The 26,043-nt window shown below is 39.6% G+C and overlaps 1 protein-coding gene across 1 annotated transcript in view; it reads right to left on the reverse strand.

Moving 5' to 3' along the window:
• Window positions 1–307: 307 nt before the first annotated feature.
• The window catches only part of LOC124527231 (zinc finger protein 82-like), a 37,906-nt gene continuing 12,170 nt past the window's right edge, over window positions 308–26,043 (reverse strand). The window contains exon 3 of the mRNA XM_047100442.1: window positions 308–582. Within this exon, the coding sequence (XP_046956398.1) occupies window positions 449–582 (134 nt within the window). The 3' untranslated portion in view covers window positions 308–448. The remainder of the gene's footprint in view (window positions 583–26,043) is intronic.

The following is a 26,043-nucleotide window of genomic DNA, read 5'->3' on the forward strand; positions in this document are numbered from 1 at the left end:
TGTGTCTGTTTCAGAGGGTGGTGGTATTCAGCGATGTGACTGTACATTTCTCCCAAGAGGAATGGAAGTGTCTGAACTCTGTGCAGAGAGCTTATACAGAGACACGATGTTGGAAAACTACAGTAACCTGGTCTCTGTGGGTAAGGACATCTGTCCTCTAAATTTCAAAATCTGCTCTTAGGAATCTGCTTCCTACATTGTGAGTTATTTAATTACCTTTCAAATAACCAGCTGAATTTCTGCTTTCTGTTCATAGAGTTTGAATTTTGTGAGATAGAAATAGGTGACATCATAGATTATGGTGGAAACATAATTTTATTCATTTTTCATGATATATGCTTTTCTCTGGTTGGTCCTTCTTATAATCCTATTTCTTTCTTGACCAAAGGACTGGATGAATTCTGGGACATCCCAGAACTTTTTTTCTCATGAGCAGGACTTTCCATTTCTAATCCAGCTGTAATCTTACTGGAGCAAGGGCAGGAGGCCTGGACAGATGACAGAGCACCAACCACAAGCCAGTGTTCAGGTAAGTGAGGGAATATTGGAAATGTTGAAGGGGAGCATCAGGTAGCGATCCACCTATAGGGAGGAAGTGACACCATTGAGTCTGGAAGATGGCTTTTTTTAGGCCTTGTGGAGACAGTGATGCATTGAGTGTCTTTTAGTTCTTCCTCTCCCTTGACACACCCAATCCAATTTACCTCCTTTTTTATCATCTAACACTTCTTCCTCACCCATGAAAGTAATTGTGCATTTTGTATTTAAATTCTTCTTGGCTTATTTCTTTGTAATTTAGACTTATATAAGTGATGCTCTTTATCACAAAATTGTGCGTGTGATGTGCATGTGGTGTGTGTGTGTATGTGTGGGGTGTGTGTGTGTGTGTGTGTGTATGTATGTGTATATTATATTTCTATTTTGGCCTTCACTTAATGATCTGCCTATGTTTGCTTCTGTTTAACCAGTTTCACTTGTTTGCACATTCATTAATTTATTGTTTTAACCTATACATAATAAACTTGTAAATTGCACAAGGCAAACTCTTGGGTGCAAGACTTTCCAAAAATGTGTAAAATGTTAAGGATTTCATAGTTTAATAATGGCTGAGAATATGTACATAAATAACTTCTACAAGGTAGAATTTACCACAGGATAATTTTCACATTAAGAGTCCAGAGGAGGCCAGGACTGGAGGAAATAAGTGGAAATAAGTAAGAGTTGAAGTGAGTGCAATTGTCTGCAGTGAGGGCATTGGGAATACAGTCTTGCATTGGGAGGAGAGAAGGGAGAGAAGATTGAAAAAAGGGAGGCTTAGGAGAGCACATTTTTTATTCAACAGGTATTTACTGGGTAACTATTGTATTCCAGGTCACAGCAGTGAACAAAATATTCATAGGTCCTATTCCCTGAAAGCATACATTTTAATTAGAGGAAATAAATAATAAACAATTGAATACATAACATATCAGATGGTGTTAAGTGCTGTGAAGATTTTTTTAAGCAAGGGTAATAGTGTGGTGTAATAAAGAATTTAACCTTGCCCAGAGACAGGTGTGTCTTTGCCATTGGCTTCTGGTGGGGAGGGGGGAGGTAGTTCTAAGACTTTGGACTGTCATACCTGACTGTCTCTGGGTTGGGAGCTGCCCAAAAGTTTAGCCCAAAAGTTTAACCCAAAAGTTTAACAATGTGGTTTATTGTGGGGACTTTAAGTCATGCATTATCAGTTTGACCTCCAGAAGAGCTGTACACAGGTTAGCCACATGGAGAGCTGAACATAGAATCCAAATAAACGCTCTGGACAGCAAGGCTCTGGTGGCCTCCCTGGTTGGCAACACTGTGTGCATATTGTCACAAACGTTGCCAAGAGGAGTTAATGCTGTTTGTGATTCCACAAAGAGAAGCCCTGAGATTAGAACTCTCCTTGAGTGGGTTCTGTAAGTCCTTCTAGTGAATTATTGAAACTAAGGGTGGTTTTGAGGACCACCCCCACAAAATTTACAAATGGTGTCAGAAGTGAAGAGAGTCTTTTGGACTGTGTTGTAACTCTGCAGTTGGTGTCAGAAGTTGGAATTACTAGGATGACCCTGACAAAGTGAAATGTGTTGTTTGAGAAGAGAAAGGATGAAGGATGAAAAATGATAAACTTTTGATTCCTGGGAGACCATAGGTTCGCCTATAGTATGGAACTACAGCTGTACTGCAGTCAGTTACAGGAGACGAATTATCAGTGGAATTTAGAAATGATGGATCTATCTCTGAAGGAGTTGGCTCCCTGGATGCATAAAGAAATGCAAAGTAACAAGAAATAAGCCAAATATACAGTCCCTTGGTTATCGTGGCCTGTAACAGTTAAAACAAAAGTAAAGAAGAATGTTGAGATAGGTCCTGATGCTGGGTCAGCCTTAAATTGTGGCAGGACCAAGCTACATCCTCTAGTCTCAGAGCTGCTACTGATGGGAAAAGTTAAAATGAAAATAAGAAAAGTGTGGGCCAAACTCAAAATCTGCTGGTCCAAGCTATAGCTGTTTACCTCAGGGCTCCTACCAAAGAGAAAGTTATGGTGACAACAGAAAATTGTGAAAGAGTGATTTTTATGAGAAAGGGGAGAACTAGTAGTCCTGGCGGGGTAGAAACCTTTAAATAGTTGTTAAGAAATGAGATGACCAAAAACCATAAAATACCTAGGAATAAACCTAACCAAACAGGTGAAAAATCTATACACTGAAAACTATAGAAAGCTTATGAAAGAAATTGAAGAAGACAAAAAAAGTGGGAAAATATCCCATGCTCATGGATTGGAAGAACAAATATTATTAAAATGTCAATCCTACCCAAAGCAATCTACATATTCAATGCAATACCTATCAAAATAACACCAGCATTCCTCAGAGCTAGAACAAATAATCCTAAAACTGGTATGGAACCAGAAAAGACCCCGAATAGCCAAAGCAATCTTGAAAAAGAAAACCAAAGCTGGAGGCATCACAATCCCAGACTTCAAGCTATACTACAAAGTTGTCATCATCAAGACAGTACGGTACTGGAACAAGAACAGACACTCAGATCAATGGAACAGAATAAAGAACCCAGAAATGGACCCACAGATGTACGGCCAACTAATCTTTGACAAAGTAGGAAAGAATATCCAATGGAATAAGGTCAGTCTCTTCAGCAAGTGGTGCTGGGAAAACTGGACAGCGACATGCAAAAGAATGAACCTGGACCACTTTCTTATACCATGCACAAAAATAAACTCAAAATGGATGGAAGACCTAAATGTAAGACAGGAAGCCATCAAAATCCTCGAGGAGAAAACAGGCAAAACCTCTTTGATCATGGCCGCAGCAACCCTTACTCAACACATCTCTGGAGGCAAGGGAAACAAAAGCAAAAATGAACTATTGGGACCTCAACAAAATAAAAGGCTTCTGCACAGCAAAGGAAACAATCAGCAAAACTAAAAGGCAATCAACGGAATGGGAGAAGATAATTGCAAACGACACATCAGATAAAGGGTTAATATCCAAAATTTATAGAGAACTTATCAAACTCAACACCCAAAAAGTAAATAATCCAATGAATAAATGAGCAAAAGACATGAATAGACACTTCTCCAAAGAAGACATCCAGATGGCCAACCGACACATGAAAAAATGCTCAACATCACTCATATTCAGGGAAATACAAATCAAAACCACAATGAGATACCACCTCACACCTGTCAGACTAGCTAACATTAACAGATGTTGGCGACAACAGGCAACAATAGATGTTGGCGACGATGTGGAGGAGGAGGATATCTTTTGCACTGCTGGTGGGAATACAAACTGATGCAGCCACTCTGGAAACAGTATGGCGGCTCCTCAAAAAATTAGAAATAAAAGCCACTCTGGAAACAGTACGAAGGTTCCTCAAAAAATTAAAAATAAAACTATCCTATGACCCAGCAATTGTACTACTAGGTGTTTACCCAAGGGATACAGGTATGCTGTTTCAAAGGGGCACATGCACCCCAATGTTTATAGCAGCACTATCAATAATAGCCAAAGTATGGAAAGAGCCCAAATGTCCACTGATGGATGAATGGATAAAGAAGATGTGGTATATATATACAATTGAGTATTACTTGGCAATCAAAAAGAATGAAATCTTGCTATTTGCAACACATGGATGGAACTAGAGGGTATTATGCTAAGTGAAATTAGTCAGAGAAAGACAAATATCATATGACTACCCTCATATAAGAACTTTAAGAGACAAAACAGATGAACATAAGGGAAGCGAAGCAAAAATAATATAAAAACAGGGAGGGGGACAAAACATAAGAGACTTCTAAATATAGAGAACAGAGGGTTGCTGGAGGGTCTGTAGGAGGTGGGATGGGCTAAATGAGTAAGGGGCTTAAGGAATCTACTCCTGAAATCATTGCTGCACCATGTGCTGACTAACTTGGATGTAAATTATTAAAAAAAAAATAAATTATAGGAAGTAAAAAAATAAACAAACATTAAATGAAAGAAAGGAGGGAAGGAAGAAAGGAAGAGAAAAGAAGGAAAGGAAGAAAAAGGGAGGGAGGAAGATGATTTTTCAGGAATATTCCTGTATATCAGGCAATGAAGAACAGTGATTCATGAGGTGAGGGACAGGAAGCAAAACCCTATTATTCCCCCCCATTTTACTGCCTTACGACAGATTATAGTACACCGCACAGAAAATAAGTGAGATAGAGCTTGACAGACTCCTTGAGTCGAGGCGATATCGCTGACACTCAGGGGTAATCAAGGCAACAACTGTCCAGGGGAGTACTAAAGAAGAAAGAGACCTAGAATGAGGGAATTCTAAGATCTTCAGAGGTCACCTATTAGTATTCAGCAGAGTACTAATCACACATGGGAAATTACTGGACGCTAGCAAAACAAAACAAAAACCATTCAAACTTTTGAAGGGAACCATGTGCAGCACTCACACAAGGCAAGGAACAATACCTGCTCCCACCAGTCAGATTGAAAGAGCTCACAATTCATGATGTATCGGTTAGGCTATTCAGCAATGTCTTGCTTTAATAGTGGGGATGGGGCTGGTCAGTAAAAACAGTAGTAATGTTCTGGATTCTCCTAACAAATCATAAAAAGAAGACCTGAAAGGATCAAACTATTTTCAAGTAACTTAATTAATCCCAGAACAAAGCTCAAGAATATTTAGAGGAATACAAAATCCAGCGATCAAGGTAAAACACAATGTGTACGGGGCGCCTGGGTGGCGCAGTCGGTTAAGCGTCCGACTTCAGCCAGGTCACGATCTCGCGGTCCGTGAGTTCGAGCCCCGCGTCAGGTTCTGGGCTGATGGCTCAGAGCCTGGAGCCTGTTTCCGATTCTGTGTCTCCCTCTCTCTCTGCCCCTCCCCCGTTCATGCTCTGTCTCTCTCTGTCAAAAATAAATAAACGTTGAAAAAAAAAAAAACACAATGTGTAGTGTTCAATCAAAGACTACTACACATGGAAAGAAGCGGGGGTGGGAGGGGGAGCACAATGATGAGAATTTTTTTAATCAAAATTAACCCAGAAATGATAATATTAGTATTAGCAGAAAATATTAAGCAAATGATAACTATATTCCAAATGTTCAAAACTTAAGTAGAGACAGACATACAATACCTTTTTAGGTACTCGAATTCAATTTCCAGAATTGTAAACTAAAATGTTTGAGTTGAAAAATACAATTGATGAAGTTAATGGCAGATTAGACACTGTAGATGAAAACATTAGTGAACCTGAAAGCAAAGAAATGGAAACTTATCTAATATGAAAGAGAAAAATTCTATTTAAAAAAAAGAGCATTAGTGAGCCATGAGATAACTTCAAGCAGCCTAAAATACAAGTATTTGGAGCCCCCCCCAAAAAAAAGGGTAGAAGCAGAAATTTTTTTGAATAATGACAATTTACAAAAATAGATCCAACAATCTTCATGAGCTGATAGCACAAGAAACACTTTAAAAAATCAGTATAGGTCATAATCAAATTGCTCAAAGGCATTATGAATATTTCAGGATTCAAGAGTTTTATTTTCTTTAGTCATAGGGTAAGTTTTAGTACAGCAAGCTAGTAAGAGTCTCTCAAGTGATGTGTCTTGTATTACAATATCTGGAAATGTTTTCATACAAAACCTGACTGCTTGCTACTGGGTGGTTCTCAATGGCTTTAAAATAAGGCATAGTCTATAATCCACACAGAGCTTTAGAAAGAATCTGTTAGTACCACCACTCCAGCTTCTAACAGGGCATCAAAGTGGTAATCTCTTTTTGTCCACCAGGTTATCTATTTCAAATTAACAACCTGTTTCAGCTTTGGCACTTCTGTTCGTTTCCATTTAGAATGTCTACTCAATACTGGCTAAACAGTCCTTATATACCTTCTCTTTTACACTAGGTAAGGGAAGTATTCCTAGACAAATATAATGTCCATTCTTGTCATACATTCAGGTAGAGGAGTTATAACCACTTAACATAAATTTTGTTCATTCAAATTTTCATCCAAACTTTCAAATTAATTCTATTAACTATTTCATCCTAATATTTTCTCAGTCTAAATATCCCCAAAGGGACTTCACCTAATGTAAAGATTTTCAATAATGTCACATTGGGTTCCCATATCAGAGTCTCAGAAAAGTTTCTTCTTCATCCACTGGCCATTGAACCCAGACATTTTCATGTGTCTTTGCATTTCCTTGGCCCTTTTGTCAATTCTCTCTTTTTTTTTTTAATGTTTATTTATTTTTGAGAGAGAGAGAGAGAGAGAGAGAGAGACAGAGAGAGACAGAGCATGAGCGGGGGAGGGGCAGCGAGAGAGGGAGACACAGAATCCGAAGCAGGCTCCAGGCTCTGAGCTGTCAGCACAGAGCACGATGCGGGGCTCGAACTCACAGACCGAGAGATCATGACATAAGCCAAAGTCGATGCTCAACTGACTGAGCCACCCAGACTCCCATACTGATTAGTTTGATGTTCGCAGGCAATTCAAAGACAGGTTTCCCACTGTTATCTTTGCCTTGCAGTTTTTTAGGTTCTTTTGAAACAGGATAAATGCAGCAGATTTGTTAAGTGTCCTTCAGTGTTGAGAGACAGCACAGTCTTCTGCTAATCCACCCCACCTACAATACTGCTGCATTAAGACTTTTGTTTTGCGTCTGTCATTTTTCTGCTTTATCCTTATTTCTTAAAAATTGTTTAAAGATTTATACCCTGATATGAGTCCCTTGACTCTTAATTTTTACCTTTCCTCACTCTCCTATAACTCACTGTAATGATCTTAGCTATCTATTATTTCAGCATAATTTTTTCCTTTGGTAGCAGCCCTGTGACTGTACATCAGAATGGATGAAATACAAGCTTAGCCCAGATTGCAGATAACAATAACCAATGAATTGTGTATTTATCTTGTTTCTTTTTTATTGTTTATTTATTTTTGAGGGAGAGAGAGAGCCCAAGTGGGGAGGGAGGGAGGGAGGGACGGAGGGAGGGACACAGAGAGAGAAGGAGGGAGGGAGGGAGGGAGGGAGGGAGGGAGGGAGAATCCCAACCAGGCTCCATGCTGTCAGCACAGAACCCAATGTGGAGGCTCAAACTCATGAACTGTGAGATCATGACCTGAGCTGAAATCGAGAGTCAGATGCTTAACCAACTGAGTCGCCCAGGCATCCCTAGAGCTTGTTTATTTTTATTTTGTTTTTTTCTTATGTATCCAGTGAGCCAACGCTTCAGGAGTTGAATCTATCATTTCTAAATTCCACTGGTAACTTTTACCTTAAGTAACTGATTGCAGCACAATTGCAGTTTTATACCATAGTAACTAGATGGTCACCCAGGAATCTAAGTTTAACCCCCTGCCCCTATGGACACTCTTGTCCTTCCTTTTTCCAAACAGTGCTTTTGCCATGTTTCAGTGAACTAGACTCAATGCTTGAAAAAGCATTCTGACACCATTCTGACACCACTTCTGACACCAGTCATAGATCCCCAAGACCACCTCAGATTCAATGAGTCACTGGAATAACTCAGATTTCAGAAAAGTTATTGTACTCACATTCACCATTTATCACAATTTAAGATTCAATCAGGGAAGTGGTACATAGCAGGGGATCCAGGAGAGGTCACGAATGAGCTCCTAATTGTCCTCTTTTGGTGGAGTCATGTGGACAGCACTTAACATTTCCCAACAACAATGAATAACAGCACACATGGAGTATTGCCAGTCAGGCTCACCTGAGATTTTGTGTCCAAGGTTTTTACTCGGTTTTGGTCATGTAGGTGTTGCTAATTGCCATGTGGCTGCCCTCAGTCTCCAGCCCCTTCAGACCCAAGTTGACAGTGTATGGCCCAAGGCTTGCATCATAAATCATATTATTAGCATAGATTATCTTGTGTGGCCCACAGAAGGCCTCTAAGTAAACAAAGACAATCTTATCACAGTGTATGCCAAGGCTTTAGAGGTTACCTACCAGAACCTGGTCAGTGACCAAACCTTTCTTTAAAAGAGGTTAATCCTGGGGCGCCTGGGTGGCTCAGTCGGTTAAGCGGCCGACTTCGGCTCAGGTCATGATCTCGCAGTCCGTGAGTTCGAGCCCCGCGTCAGGCTCTGTGCTGACAGCTCAGAGCCTGGAGCCTGTTTCAGATTCTGTGTCTCCCTCTCTCTGACCCTCCCCCGTTCATGCTCTGTCTCTCTCTGTCTCAAAAATAAATAAAGCATTAAAAAAATTTTAAAAAAAAAGAGGTTAATCCTTCATTGCACAAGGGCTTAGAGTGATATGGTGATTTGTCCCAAAATTTAAGCTGGTATTTCATTGTTGGGGTACAAATGTAACCTAGTCTTCTATTTTTTACCACAAGACCACGTTGTTACCCATTCTATTCTTTTTCCATTTATCTGAACTTAGAGCTGACTTTACCCCTCAGTCTGTCACCACTGTAACCTTTGCTGAGCAATATTCCCTCCAGTAAGTTTATGTTTCATGGACTTCCCAAATAGTATTTTCATTGAGATTCCCACAACATATTTCAGCACAGCCACATAAGTCTTCTCTAACTCAATTCATACCTGACTTGTTTGACGTTTTTCTTTAGGTTATAACCAATCAAGATTTCTATCTTCTTTTACCCTACTTTCAGATAATTTCCAATATATTACTTAGCAAGCTCTCTGTACTCCTTTTACCTCAAAAAGATCATCTTATTATACTTAATTCTCACATTATCTTATGAGATACAATATTTCTCCCCTTTTAGATTACATAGTGTAGAATTATATAATGTAGATTATATAGATAGAATACGTATAGAAATATAATTAACCTTCCTTCCTTCAATTTGGATGATCACCCAGGACAATATATATTTACCAAGCTTCCCAAATAATTCTGAGACATATATTCTCTTGAGAATCATTAATAATATCTTTTTCGTTAGCCATTTTCCTCATCTTTTTATTTGGACTTTCGTCCATCTCTTTTTCATTTTCTGAAATTCATAGCTATATTTTAGTAGTGTCTTACCCATTGACTATTAGAACTTCATTTGAAAACATTTTTGGTTTACCTGTACTTCTGCTACTATAGAACTTTTACTTCTCCCTGAATAGAAAAAAAAGCAAATGTTTGATATTTATTTTATTTCAAATAAAGCATCAAAGTCTCTGACCAAGAAACCATCCTTAAGGAAAGAAATTAGTAATGTAAAAACATTTCAGTTGGACTAAAGGAAAGAATTAGAATGCCAAGCTCCAGTGTCAGAGATGTTTGGGAGATCAATTTAAAAGGCAAGAGTCACAACAGGAGGTGTATTTCAGCCAACTAATAATCGCACATGAAGTTGTACCTACTTTTAATCAGCATGTACCTCTTACTCTACACACAAAATAAATTGAAAACGAAGAGAAATCATATGAATGTAATGAATGTGGGACGCCTTTTAGTGGTAGCTCACAACTTACTCTACACCAGAGGTTGATACTGGTGAGAAACCCTATGTATGTAAGGAATGTGGGAAGACCTTTAAGTTACAGCTCAGCATTTAATAAACGTCAGAAAATATACATTGGTGAAAAATCTCATGAATGTAAGAAATGTGGAAAATCTTTTCACTTTGGCTCTGATCTTTTATGATAATTCATACTGGTGAGAAACCTTATGAATGTAGACAGTGTGGCAAGGCTTTTAGTCGGATCTCACACTTTTCTCCACATCAAAGAATTCATACTAGTGAGAAACCTTATGAATTTAAGGAATGTGGAAAGGCTTTTAGAACTAGCTCATATCTTTCCCAACATCAGAAAATTCATACTGGTAAGAAAACATATGAATGTGAGGAATGTAGAAAGACATTTTCTTGGAGTTTCTATCTTACCAAACATCAGAGAACTCAAGTTAGTGAGAAACCCTGTGAATGTAATAAATGTGGGAAGGCTTTTAATAAGAACTCAAAACTTGTTCAGCATCAGATAATTCATACTGGTGAAAAAACTTATGAATGTAAATAGTGTGGAAAGGCCTCTACTAGAAGATCAAGCCTTATTCAACACGAGAGAATTCATACTGATGAGAAACCTTATGAATGTAAGGATTGTGGAAACACCTTTAGTTGTAGCTCAAACCCTTCTCAACATCAGAGATTTCACACTGGTAAGAAGCCCTATGATTGTAAAGAATGTGGGAAAGCCTTTAGTTATCACTCAAACTTCACTGTACATAAGAAAATGTACACAGGTGAGAAACAGTATGGCTGCAAGAATTGTGGGAAGGCCTTCACTAGGAGTTAAAGCTTTATTCAACATCTGAGAATTCATAATGCTAATTAACCCAATAAATGGAAGAACTGTGTATAAAATGTTTTCTTGGATCAGAATTTACACAACTGAAGAAAATTCAAGCAGTGGAAACATCCTAAGAACCAATAAATGTTGAAAAACATCAATAGCCCCAACTTATCTGGTATTAGAAAATCCACATTTTTAAATTTATAATATTACTATAAATATTAGAAAGTTCATATGTCAGGGTAACCCTGGGAATTTATCTCTACACAGTAATGTCTATAATTTTAATTTATATCTAACATTTGAAACCATTTCAAATTGTACCCCAAAATATAAGTTCCTAAATTATTTTCCCTCAAATTCTTATCTCAGCACCATGTAATTATTATTTATCTCAAATGTTTATATGGCCTCTTGTTAATATGTATATCCTTATTTATATTAGTCATATGCCTAGGGACCCTCTTTTTTATTACTTTGGTCCTAAATATCTGTACTTGCTCTCATTATTTCATTACCTGAATTTAAAATTTTTAAATAACTGAAAGATTTATGTCTCTTTGTCTTAAAAGAGGGACATAAAAATCAAATCAACAATTAGAAAGCACCTCACCCCAGCCAGAATGGCTAAAATTAACAACACAAGAAACAACAGGTGTTGGCAAGAATGTGGAGAAAGGGGAACCCTCTTACACTGTTGGTGGGAATACAAACTGGAGCAGCTACTGTGGAAAACAGTATGCAGTTTTCTCAAAAAGTAAAACAGAACTACCCTATAATCCAGAAATTGCACTACTAGGTATTTACCCAAAGGATACAAAAATACTGATTCTAAGGGATACATGCATCCCAAAGTTTATAGCAGCATTATCCACAATAGCCAAATTATGGAAACAGCCCAAGTGTCCATCAATTGATGAACAGATAAAGAAGACCCATTGTATATATACAGAATGGAATATTAGCCATACCAAAGAATGAAATCTTGCCATTTACAATGACATGGATGGAGCTAGAGAGTATTAAGCTAAGTGAAATAAGTCAGTCAGAGAAAGAAAAATACCATATGATTTCATTCATATGTAGAATTTAAGAAACAAAACAAATCAGCAGAGGGAAAAAAAGACAGGCAAAATAAGAAACAGACTCTTAACTATAGAGAACAAGCATGGTTACCAGTGGGGAGGAGGGCAGGGGATGGGTTAAACAGGTGATAGGGATTAAGGAGTGTACTTGTGATGAGCACCGGGTGTTGTATTGAAGTGCTGAATCACTATACTGTATGTACACCAGAATCTAATACGACACTTTATGTTAGCTAACTGGAATTTAAAGAAAAAGAAAAAAATTATGCCAGTCTGAAAGCATACATCAGCACATCTATCAAAAGAGGAAAGGTGTATAAATCTGTCTCTATAATCAGTTCCAGACAGTAAAAATCAATATAGAGATCATGCTTTTGGATCAAAATTTTAGTAATAACACAAGTCTTCGACTTCCAGGCAAGATGGTGAAGTAGGAGGATTCTAGGCTCACTCTGTCCCATGGATACACCTGGATAACACATACATCAGTGTAAATAATCCAAAAAATGACCCAAAGACTGGCAAAACAGACTCCACAGCTAAATGTAGAGAAGAAGCCACATTGAAGAAAGTAGGAAAGGCAGAGATGTGGTCAAGAGACAAAGTGGCCTGTGGGACTATCCACACGAGGGACACTGCAGGCACAGAGAATGGAGAGGAGCAGACCCCATACCAGAAACCACAGACATGGGAGACCTGCACTGGGAAGATGCATCCCCATAACCTTTGGCTTTGAAAACCAGAGATGCCTAACTGTGACTTCTTACTATCTATGGGGCTTAATATCTGGAACTTTAAAAATCAGTGGGCTTAGGTGTAGGAGAGCCACAGAATGAAAGGAAACTGAGTTGCCACCCTTAAAGAGACACCACAACAAACAGCCCCTCTGAGATAGAATATACAGGCATCAGTATGAAAAGTGCCTAGGCTAGTGGGAGGGAGATGCTTATTAATATAAGAGCATGTGCTGAAGGGGCAGTGATCTTTAGGAGACTTCTCTAAGATAAAAGACCTGGTGGGCGCCATTACCCTCCCTTGCCCTCCAGCAGAGACAGACACCTGTGGGCACAGCTACAGGAACCAGCACAGTGTGAAGACTATCCACATAGCTTGCTAACAACAAGCGCTGCCCTGTGCTCTTCGGGCCCCTGTGCTCCACCTCCATCCTGGCCTCAACAGGAGTTTTTGCAGGTAACTGCAGATCCTCTACCGAAGCAAGCCTGCATGGACCTTGTTGGCACTGTACACCCTGCCCCTGCATTCTCCTGCAGACCTGCCACCTCTAATATACGTTGACAGGAGTCCATCCAAAGCGATGTCACGAGTCTGGCATTGTGCAAGCAGGACTGACAGAAGCCAGAACCACTCCACAGTGCTGCTTGCTGTGAAGAGAAGGGATAATAACCACACACACCAGTCCGACTGAAAACCCAGCAGTGAGCTGGGGACAGACATCAGGTCTGGCTGCAGGCCCTGCCCACCAAAGAAAACTTCTCAGAGGACAACACTGAGAGATCACCCTGCAGCTCTGTGCTACTGCAATTCTGGAAAACCCCTGGTCTTACTCAACTCAAGCCCAAGTCAGCCACAGACTGGCCCACTAACAACACAAGGACCAAGCCCTGCCCTCAACAGGCAAAGAGAGCCTTTCAGATGACTGGACAGAAGGCAAACGTAGCTCAGCCACAACAGTAAGATTAACACAATACACACAGGAGACACCCCTGAAACATCAGGTTCTGATGAAAAATGGACTTTGTACTGCAGGACACTACAAGACCTCTTCTTCATAAAGCCATGACTTTCAAGATCAGGAGTCATAGCCAACTTTCCTGACAGAGAGAGTTACATAAAATGAAGAGATTGAGGAATATGTCCCAAATTGACAGCAGGGGAGCTAAACAAAATGGCGATAAGTAATATGCCTGATAGAGAATTTAAAGTAATGGTCATGAAGTTACTTATTGGACCTGAGAAAAGAATGGAAGATCTCAATGAGATCCTCAACAAAGAGACAGAAAACAATTTAAAATTTCTTTATGTTTATTTATTTTTGAGGGGGTGATGGTGGGGGGGAAGGCAGAGAGAGAGAGTGAGACACAGAATCTGAAACAGCTCCAGGCTCTGAGCTGTCAGTACAGAGCCCGACATGGGACTTGAACCCACCAACCGTGAGATCACGACCTGAGCTGAAGTCAGACGCTCAACTGACTGAGCCACCCAGGCGCCCCAGAAAACATTTTTTAAAAATCAGAGATAAAGAACTCAATAACTGAAATTGAAAATACACTAGAGGGAATGAATAGTAGACTAGAGGAAGCAGAAGAACAGATTAGTAACCTGGAGGACAGAGTGATGGAAAGCAATCAAGCTGAACAGGAAAGAAAGAAAAATGTAATAAAAAATGAAAACAGACTTAGGGAACTTACTGACACCTTCAAAGGTAATAATATTCACATTGTAGGGATCCCAGAAGAGAGAGAGAAAACGGTACAAAAATCTATCTAAAGAAATAAAAGCTAAAAACGTCCCGAATCTGTAGAACTGAAAACAGAAATCCAGATCCTGGAGTCGCAGAGCCCCCAACAAAATCAACACAGGGAGGTCCATAACAAGACACATAGTAATTAAAATGGCAAAAAGTAGGGGCGCCTGGGTGGTGCAGTCGGTTGAGCGTCTGACTTCGGCTCAGGTCATGATCTTGCGGTTGGTGAGTTGGAGCCCCATGTGTCTGTGCTGACAGCTCAGAGCCTGGAGCCTACTTCGGATTCTGTGTCTCCCTCTATCTTTGCCCCTCCCCCACTCATGCTCTGTCTCTCTCTGTCTCAAAAATAAACATTAAAAAAAAATTTTTTAATGGCAAAAAGTAGTGATAAAGAGAGAACTTTAAAAGTAGCAAGAGAAAAGAAAAAAACAGTTACAAAAAAGGGAAACCCCATAAGGCTATCAGCTGAATTTTCAGCAGAAACTTTGCAGACCAGAATGGAGGGGCATGATACAAAGCGCTGAAAGAAAATCCTATAACCAAGAATACTCTATCCAGCAAGGCTATCAATCAGAATAGAAGAAGAGATAAAGAGTTCCCCAAACAAAAGTTAAAGGAATTCATCACCACAAAACCAGCCCTATAAGAAATATTAAAGGAGACTCTTTGAGGGGAAAGGAAACACCATAAACAAAGTAAGAAAAGTAAGAAGCACAAAAGCAGTAAAATTCAGTATATCTATAAAAATCAGTCAAGGGATTCGCAAAATAAAAGGATGTAAAGAATGTACCATATACCTGAAACATGGGGCAGGTGGGGAGGGTAGGGGGAAAATATAGTGCTTTTAGAATGGGTTCAAACTTACACAACCATCAACTTTATACAGATTGGACATGCATACGATGTAATATACATACCTGATGGTAACCACAAATCAAAAACCAGCAACAGACATGCCAAAAACTAAATAGAAAGAATCCAAATATATCAAAATGTTCTAAGAAACAATAGAGGAAGGAAAGCTTCTAAATTCATTCTATGAATAAAACATTATCCTGTTACCAAAACCAGATAAAGACACTACAAAAAAAGAGAACTATAGGATAATATCGCTGATGAACATAGATGCAAAAGACCTCAACAAAACATTAGCAAACCAAATCCAATGCTACATTTTAAAAAATCATTCACCATAATCAAGCGGGATTTATTCCCGGCATACAAATGTGGTTCAATAATTGTGAATCAATCACCATGATACATCACGTAAATAAGAGAAAGGATAAAAACTCTCATTAAGGTAGGTTTAGAGGGAACATACCTCAATATGATATAGGCCATAAATGGAAAACCCAAATCTAACAGCATACGCAATGGCAAAACACTAAGAGCTTTTCCCCTAAGGTCAGGAATGAGACAAAGATGTCCACTCTCACCACTTAAAAAAAATTTATTTTATTTTATTTATTTTTTTTATTTTTTTTTCAACGTTTATTTATTTTTGGGACAGAGAGAGACAGAGCATGAATGGGCGAGGGGCAGAGAGAGAGGGAGACACAGAATCGGAAACAGGCTCCAGGCTCCGAGCCATCAGCCCAGAGCCCGACGCGGGGCTCAAACTCACGGACCGCGAGATCGTGACCTGGCTGAAGTCGGATGCTTAACCGACTGCGCCACCCAGGCGCCCCAAAAAAATTTTTTTTAATGTTTACTTATTTTTGAGAGAGAGAGAAAGAGAGAGAGAGAGAGTGGGGCGGGGCGGGCAGAGAGAGAGGGAGACACTGAATCTGAAACAGGCTCCAGGCTCTGAGCTGTCAGCACAGAGCCCAACATGGGGCTCAAGCCCACAAACCAAGAGATCATGGCCTGAGCTGAAGTCAGACGCTTAACCGACTGTGCCACCCAGGTGCCTATCACCACCTTTATTCAATATAGTACTGGAAGTCCTAGCCACAGCAATCAGATAAAAAATAAAAATAAAAAATAAATAAAAGTCATCCAAGTAGACAAGGAAGAAGTAAAAGTGTCACTATTTGCTGGTGACATAACAGTATATATAAAAAACCTGAAAGACTTCACCAAAAATCTACTAGAACAGACAAATTAATTCAGTAAAATCGTAGGATACAAAATCAATATACAAAAATCTGTTGTATTTCTATACATTAAAAATGAAGGAGAAAGAAAAACTAAGAAAATAATCTCACTTACAATAGAACCCAAAATAATAAAATACCTAGGAATAAACTTAACAAAGGAGATTAAAGACCTGTACTCTGAAAACGTAAAACATTGATGAAAGAAAGTGAAGATGACACCAAAAAATGGGAAGAAATTCCATGCTCGACTGGAAATGCAAATATTGTTAAAATGTCTATAACACCCAAAGCATTCTACACATTTGATGCAATTCCTGTCAAAATACCAACAGCTGGGGCGCCTGGGTGGCTCAGTTGGTTGAGCAACCGACTTCGGCTCAGGTCATGATCTCAGTTCGTGAGTCCGAGCCCTGCGTCAGGCTCTGTGCTGACAGCTCAGAGCCTGGAGCCTGCTTCGGATTCTGTGTCTCCCCCTCTCTCTGCCCCTCCCCTGCGTATGCTCTGTGTCTCTCTGTCTCTCAATAATAAATAAATGTTAAAAAAAAAAATACCAACAGCATTTTTCACAAAACTACAACAAACATCCTAAAACTTGAACAGAACCGCAAAAGACCCCAAATAGCCATAGCAATCTTTAAAAAAGAACAAAACCGGGTGTACTACAATCCCAGATTTCAAGATATGCTACAAAGCTGTGGCAATCAGAACGGTATGATACTCGCACCAACACAGGTACATAGATCAATGAAACACAATAGAAAGCCCACAAATAAACCCACAATCATGTGGTCAATTAATCTTCAATAAAGGAGGCAAGAATATGAAATGAGATAGTCTCTTCAATAAATGGTGGTGGGAAAACTGTACAGCTACATGCAAAAGAATAAAACTGGACCATTTTCTTACACCATGCACATTATTAAAATCAAGATGGAGTAAGGACCTAAATGTGAAACCGAAAACCATAAAAATCCTAGAGGAGAGCACAGGCAGTTATTTCTCTGACATCAACTGAAGCAACATTTTTCTAGATAGGTCTCCTGAAGCACGGGAAACAAAAGCAAAAAGAAACCATTGGTATTACATCAAAATTAAAAGCTTCCGGGGCTCCTGGGTGGCTCAGTCGGTTGAACGTTTGACTCTTGATTTTGACTCAGGTCATGATCTCATGGTTCACTTCATGAGTTCAAGCCCCACATCAGGCTCTCCACAGACAGTATGAAGCCTGCCTGGGATTCTCTCTCTCTCTCTCCTTCTCTCTGCCCTCCCCTGCTCGCACTCTGTCTCTCTCAAAATAAAAAAAGAAAGAAAGGAAAGCTTCCACACAGCAAAGTAAAAAATCAATGAAACTAAAAGGCAACCTACAGAATGGGAGAAGATATCTGAAATGACCTATTAAATGGTTAGTATCCAAAATATATAAAGAAATTATATAACTCAACACCAAAACACACACACACACACACACACACACACACACACACACACACACAAAAGCCTATTACAAAATGGGGAAAAAATGTGCAAAAGACATGGACAGACATTTCTCCAAAGACATACAAATGGCCAACAGACATTGAAAAGATGATCAGCATCAGTAATCAGGGAAATGCAAATCAAAACCACAGTGAGATATCATTTCACCTCTGTCAGAATGGCTAAAATTAAAAACACAAGAAACAAGCGTTGGCAAGGATGTGGGGAAAAAGGAACGCTTGGTGCATTGTTGGTGGGAACGCAATCTGGCACAGCTACTGTGGAAAACAGTATGGAGGTTCCTTGAAAATTAGAATACCCCAGAGAAAATGGAAGTGCTAATTCAAAAAGATATATTCACTCCTATGTTTGTTGCAACATTATTTACAATAGCCAAATTATGGAAGCAACCCGGGTGTCTATCCATAGATGAATGGATAAAGAAGATGTGATATATATACAATGGAACATTAAGCATAAAAAAAGAATGAAATCTTGCCATTTGCAACATGGGTGGATCTAGAGGGTAAAATGCTAAGCGAAATAAGTCCGTCAGAGAAAGACAAATACCACATTTCACTCATATGTGTAACCTAAGAAACAAACAAAATGAACAAAGTAAATAGACAAACAGAAAAACAGACTCTTTTTTTTTTAATGTTTATTTATTTTTGAGAGAGAGAGAGACAGAATGTGAGCAGGGGAGGTACAGAGAGAGAGGGAGACATAGAATCCAAAGCAGGCTCCAGGCTCTGAGCTGTCAGCACAGAGCCCAATGCGGGGCCCAAACTCACAAACGGTGAGATCATGACCTGAGCCAAAGTCGGACGCCCAACCAACTGAGCCACCTAGGCACCCCCAAAACAGACTCTTAAATATAGATAAGTGATGGTTACCAGAGGGGAGGTGATGGGGGGAAGAGTGATATAGCCGAAGGTGATTAAGAGTATACTTATCATGATGAGCACTGAGTAATATATAGAATTGCTGAATCAGTATTTTGTACATCTGAAACTAATGTAACAGTGTATGTTAATTATACTGGAAAATTTTTTAAGTCTTCACAACAATAAAATACTAAAATAAAAAAGCCACATGATCTCATTGTTGCAGAAAAAGCATTTGACAAATTCGATACCCCTTCATGATAAAAGCACTCAGAAAAATAGGAATAGAAGGAAACTACCTCCACATAATAGAAGTCATACATGAAAAACCACAGCAGGGGCGCCTGGGTGGTTCAGTCGGTTGAGCGTCCGACTTCAGCTCAGGTCATGATCTCACAGTCTGTGAGTTCGAGCCCCGCGTCGGGCTCTGTGCTGACAGCTCAGAGCCCAGGGCCTGTTTCAGATTCTGTGTCTCCCTCTCTCTCTGACCCTCCCCCATTCATGCTCTGTCTCTCTCTGTCTCAAAAATAAATAAACGTTAAAAAAAATTTTTTTACAAAAACCACAGCAAACATAATAAGGGTAAAAGTATGAAAGCTTTTCTTCTTTTCTTTTTTTAAAAGATTTTTTTAAGTTTATTATTTGAGAGAGACAGAGACAGCGCAAGTGGAGGAGGGGCAGAAAGAGAGGGAGAGAGAATCCCAAGCAGGCTCTGCACTGCCAGCACAGAGCCCAACATGGGACGCAATCTCACAAAACCATGATATCATGACCTGAGCCAAAACCAAGAGTCAGATGCTTAACCAACTGTGCCACCCAGGTGCCCCCTGAACGCTTTTCTTCGAGGATCAGAATAAGGCAAGGGTGCCAACTCTCCTTAGATCTACTCAACATAGTAGTGGAGTACATAGTATGTAGTTCCAGCCAGAGAAATTAGACAAGAAAAAGATATAAAAGGCATCCAAATCAGAAAGGAAGAGCAAATATTCTTATACATAAAAAAGTCCTCAAGACTACACACACCACACACACACACACACACACACACACACACACACACACACACACACACGTTGTTAGATCTAATGAATTCGGCATTGTACCAGGATACAAAGACAGCACACAAAAATCGGTTGCCATTTCTATACACAAACACAGATAATCTGAAAAGGAAATTACAAAAAGAAAATCTATTAACAGCATCAAAAATAATGAAAGTCTTAGGGGCACTTGGGCGGCTCAGTCAGTTAAATGTCCAACTTCAGCTCAGATCACAATCTTGTAATTCAGGAGTTGGAGCCCTACTTGGGCTCTATACTGACAGCTCAGAGCCTGGATCCTGCTTCTGATTCTGTGTGTGTGTGTGTGTGTGTGTGTGTGTGTGTGTGTGTGTGTGTGTGTGTGTGTGTCTATGCCCCTACCCCCCTCTCAAATATAAATTTAAAAATTTTTGGGGAGTGACTGGGTGGCTCAGTTGAGTGTCCGACTTTGGCTCAGGTCATCGTCTTGCAGTTCATGGATTCAAGCCCCACGTCAGCTGTCAGCTGTCTGTCAGCTCAGAGCCTGGAGCCCACTTTGGATTCTGTGTCTCCCTCTCTGACCCTCCCCTGCCTTTTTCCTCTACTTGCAGCCCCTGACAATCTCTTTTCTACTTTCTATGAGTTTGGCTTTTTTCTTTTTCCTAAAGATTCTACATGTAAGTGATACCATGCAGCATTTCTCTTTCTCTGTCTGGCTTATTTCACTTAGTATAATGCCCTTGAGGTTTATTCATGTTGTTGCAAATGACAGGATTTCCTTCTTTTATAAGACTGAATAATATTCCATTGCATATATGGCTTTCCCATTTTCTTGTTCTGTTCATCCATTGATCAACACAGGTGGCATCCATATGTTGGGTATTGTGAATAATGCTGCAATGAACATGGGGATACAAGTATCAGTTCAAGATAATGATTCTGTAACCATTGGAATATATACCCAATAGTGAGATTGCTGGATCATACGGTAGTTCTACTTTTAATTTTTTTAGAAACCTCTGTACTGTTTTCCATAGTGGCTGCACCAGTTTACATTCCCACCAACAGTGCACAGGGTTGCTATTTCTCCACATCCATGGCAGCATTTATCCCTTGAGTTTTCTAATAGTAATCACCTTACAGGTATGATATCTCATTGTGTTTTGATTTGCATTTCCTTTATTATTAGTGATGTTGAGCATCTTTTTATGTATTGTTGGCCATTTGTATGTCTTCTTTGGGAATATGTCTATTCAGGTCATTAGCCCATTTTTTAATTGGGTTATCAGTGGGGGGGGGTTCGCTATTGAATTGTATGAGTTCCTTGTATATTTTGATATTAATCCCTTATTGGATATGCAGACATGTGGTTTGCAAATATTTTCTTACTCCACAAGTTGACCTCATTTTGTTGATGGTTCCCTTTGCTGAGCACCTTTTTAGTTCAATGTTCCACTTGTTTATTTTGGTTTGTTACCAAAATTTGATTTGCTGACAAATCTAAAAACTCATTGCTAATACTGATGTCAAGAGGTTACACCCCATGCTTTCTTCTATGAATTTTATAGTTTCAGGTCTTACATTCAATTCCTTAATCCATTTTGAGTTGATTTTGAGTAATTATTCTTAAATTAGGCCCTGTATAACTATATTGTGAGGACTGTTCATTTTAACTTTGTTTTGGAACAGTAAAATGCTATAATAAAGTAGTAAAGGGGCTCCCAGCAATCAACTTCTGACCTGGCACACAGGGAAGATAAAAAAATAATTCAAATTCAAAAACTATCAACAACCCTGGTTTATGGAGTACTAGGGGCACTATGTCAACACAAAGCTTCAAAGAGAATATGTTGCAACCTAGATAATTGAGAGAAACTTGAAAATACTTGTCCTGCCAAAACTCAATAGTTCTGCTTCCTATACTAGGAAAGTCACTGTGTGCAGTTCAACAAATGATCCCAGTCCTGGAAAAAGCTTTCGTAGACGTGCAGCACTGTGCACTCTTGTTCCAAACAACAGATCTTTCAGAAGAGCATGCCCTGCAATGGTGTGTTCATTACCAGAGAACAGACATGTATAAGCCATGGCCTAAAAAAATATGCCCTCCAATGAAAACAGAAATATTCTCAGCCAGAAGTGCCTATGCTTCAAGTTTTACACTTCGTGTCACCCATCCTTATTTTCCAATTTCCCCAGGAAATAGGATGTGGTATAATAAACTCGGAAATCTTTCTCCAATTGTTTTCTTTTGTGTTAACCTACTTTAGGTGTACTTGAGGACAAACAGCCTAGCTTTACCAGATTTTTTAAAGAACTGACAACTATCTGGATCAATTGTTTCCTTTACCTTTCACAGATATCCTGAAAAGTCATTGTATCAGTCTGCCAGAGCTACCATAACTAATACCACTGACCAGGTGGCTTCAACAACAGAAGTTTATTTTCTCATAGTTATGGAGGCTGAAAATTCAGGATCAAGGTGTCTATAGGCTTAGACACCTCCCTCCTTGCTTCCAAATGGCCACTTTCTCGCTGTGTCTTTGCATGTCCTTTTTTCTGTGTGTGCATATTCATGTTCTCTCTTCATCTTATAAGGACACTAGTCATACTGGATTAGGTCCCAACCCTTATTACTTCATTTAACATTAATCACCTCTTTAAAGGTCCTATTTCCAAATGTTGTCACACTGGGGGTTAGGACTTCGACATATGAATTTTAGAGGAAACAATCCATTCTACAATCGTCACTATTCCAACTCAAAATAAGAGGGAAAAGAAACTCAATTTTTAAATATTTTGGAAAGGGGCACACATAATAAACAGCACTGTCTTATAATCATTGACGTTGTTTTCATGTCTATATCCAATCTCTTCTCATCTCCAAAAGGAAAACATGCATATGGTAGGTGCTACAGAGACAACTGCTAAATGTAAAAGATTGTGAGATGGCAGGATATCTATACCTCCTTCTACTTCACACATGAGAAGATACAGAGAAATGAAAAAGATCATCAGAGTCTGACTCTGTAATAGGCACAGAGTCTGGTAGAAAATTATTTCATTTGTGCTGTGGAACTAAAGGAAATCAAAGCTGGGGTGTGCAGTGGATGACTAAAACAAAAAGACCACTTTTCAATATCTGTGGCCTGGGACAGAGGCTTGAAGATCATGAGGCAAAGAATTAGAAGGAGAAATGGAAGGCATTTTTTTTTTAATTTTTTTTTCAACGTTTATTTATTTTTGGGACAGAGAGAGACAGAGCATGAACGGGGTAGGGGCAGAGAGAGAGGGAGACACAGAATCGGAAACAGGCTCCAGGCTCTGAGCCATCAGCCCAGAGCCCGACGCGGGGCTCGAACTCACGGACCGCGAGATCGTGACCTGGCTGAAGTCGGACGCTTAACCGACTGCGCCACCCAGGCGCCCCTGGAAGGCATTTTTTTTGTGAAGCAAGACAACCAACTCAAGAAGTAACATGCATCATAAATGGGGCAACTGAATTATTATAGAATTTGATTAAACTCCATTAAAACATTAAAAATGTTGAGTTTAGAAATGGCAAAGATGTACTGGGGGGCTAGAACAAGAGATGGAGATTTTGATAGTAAATAGGCTCTTTGGGAGGTATGTAACTCAAGCCATTTTATCTAATTTGCTCCCTCTGACTTATTTCTTAAGAAAAAATTTAGCAGCTTTTTTAAAATGAGAAACCAGGATCTTATTAAAGTGCGACAAGGAGGGGCACCTGGGTGGCTCAGTTGGTTGAGCATCCAATTCTGGCCCAGGTCATGACCTCATGGTTAGGGAGTTCAAGCCCCGTATCGGGCTCTGGAGGCTGCTTCAGATTCTGTGCCTCCCTCTCTCTCTGGACCAACCCCGCCGCCCCCCCCCCCCCCCCCGCCAGCTCACACTCTTTCTCTCTCAAAAATAAATTTTTTAAAAAAGTCCTTAGGGGCACCTGGGTGGCTCGGTCAGTGGGCGTCCGACTTCAGCTAGGGTCATGATCTTGCGGTTCATGGGTTCGAGCCCCACATCGAGCTCTGTGCTGACAGCTCAGAGCGTGGAGCCTGCTTCAGATTCTGTGTCTCCCTCTCTCTCTGCTCCTTCCCCACTCACACTCTGTCTCTCTCAAAAATAAACTTTAAAAAAAATTTTTAAGCCCTTAAAGTGTGACAAGGAAACATTTAGATTGTGACTTATCGCCTCTTTTGGATCATCACTGCAAACATGAATAGATTTGTGTATTTGGTAGTGAAGCCCCTTTTCTCTCACCAATTATTGTGCTTTTCTGCATTATCTCCTATCTCTATCTAGACAAAGCTTACTGTGCTACAGGACAGGAGCTTCACTAGAGTTGTGGAATAGCAATTTGAAGAATGGCATGTTACTGCTCTCTTAGAACTTACATTCTTATTAAGGGCAACCTCCACCCCCATGTGGGGATACATACACACACACGTGACAAGTGCTACAGGAAGAAAACCCACAAAATAGGATAAAGAATGGGGTAGCTTTCATTTGACATTATGAAGGACCATGTAAGCTGAAAAGGTCCTCATAGAAAATTTCTACAGATAAAAGAGTCCATTAAAAGATATGATGAACTGGTAAGAATTGAGGGAAATCCTTTGAAGATGGGAATAACATGAATGTGTACAATAGCTGTTGGAATCCCCAAAGGGCATCTACCAATCCTGGGGGTCTAGAGTTTCTTTTTTTTTTTTTTTTTTTTTTTTAAATTTTTTTTTTTTCTACGTTTATTTATTTTTGGGACAGAGAGAGACAGAGCGTGAACGGGGGAGGGGCAGAGAGAGAGGGAGACACAGAATCGGAAACAGGCTCCAGGCTCCGAGCCATCAGCCCAGAGCCCGATGCGGGGCTCGAACTCACGGACCGCGAGATCGTGACCTGGCTGAAGTCGGACGCTTAACCGACTGCGCCACCCAGGCGCCCCGGGGTCTAGAGTTTCTATCATAAAAGACACATATCTGTCTGTATGGGACAACAGAAAAGGCCTGGGGCACACTTATGGTGAGTTGGTAGATAATAAAAACATAAAACTAAAAAACTCAAATGGTTTTACCCTTAGGGAAAGAGAGAAGCAGGATTAAGACAGAAATAAACAATGTTTGCTTTCACATTGGTTCTAAGTATAGGGAAGAAAATCTCCCCTGGGTATCTGTGGTCACATGCAGGCCCTCACATAGGTTTAAGAACCTAACAGTATTTGCAAGGTCTGGAAAACTGTAAGGCATGTTTTCTAACTTAAAAATTAGTCCACTGCTGGAGCACCTGGGTGGCTCAGGCAGTTAAGCATCTGACTCTTGGTTTTGGCTCAAGCCATGATCTCATGGCTTTGTGAGTTCAAACCCCACATCGAGCTCTGAGCTAGCAATGTGGAGCCTGCTTGGGATTCTCTCTCTCCCCCTGTCTCTCTGCCCCTCCCTTACTTGTGCAGTCTTTGTCTCTCTCAAAATAAATGAACGTTAAAAAAAAGAATTTTATATTAAAAAAAAAGAGTCTACTGCTAATGTCTTCAAGACACGGCAGGAAACAAAAAAAGTAAATCCTTTCTGGAGTATACAATCGACTTAGATTTTTTTTAAAAAACCTGTAGGCAAATTCTAAGGTATATAGGGTAAAACAAAACAAAACCACACTAGGAAAGAAGATTACATAAGTGAGAGTAAACAAAACCAAAACTAAAAATACATGAGAAGCAGAACCATGAAGACTTCCAATATTAGAAGTATCAACAGATAGAACATAAAATGAGGGCTGCCTGGGTGGCTCAGTTGGTTGGATGTCTGACTTCAGTTCAGGTCATGATCTCACGGTTCATGGGGTTGAGCCCCACATTGGGCTCTGTGCTGACAGTTCTGAGCTTGGAGCTTGCTTTGGATTCTGTGTCTCCCTCTCTCTCTGCCCCTTTCCCACTCACACTCTGTCTCTCTCTCTCTCAAAAATAAATAAGCATTAAAAAAAATTATTTTAATGTGAAATGATGTTAAAAAGGAAGAGTTCATTAAAAACATGAGAAACAGAAAGACAGAATCAAAATGACCAAGTACATTTACATTTAGAAAACAACCAGATAAAAATTTCTATAAAAATAACTCATAATATTACATTCCACAAATAGCTATATAAGGAATTAATAAACTGCAAAACATACTTAAAAATTATAG

This window comes from Lynx rufus, unplaced genomic scaffold (genome assembly GCF_022079265.1).
Source record: "Lynx rufus isolate CCGP_SWC_20201006 ecotype Redwood Valley unplaced genomic scaffold, mLynRuf1.p SCAF_10, whole genome shotgun sequence".
Taxonomy (NCBI): Eukaryota; Metazoa; Chordata; class Mammalia; order Carnivora; family Felidae; genus Lynx; species Lynx rufus.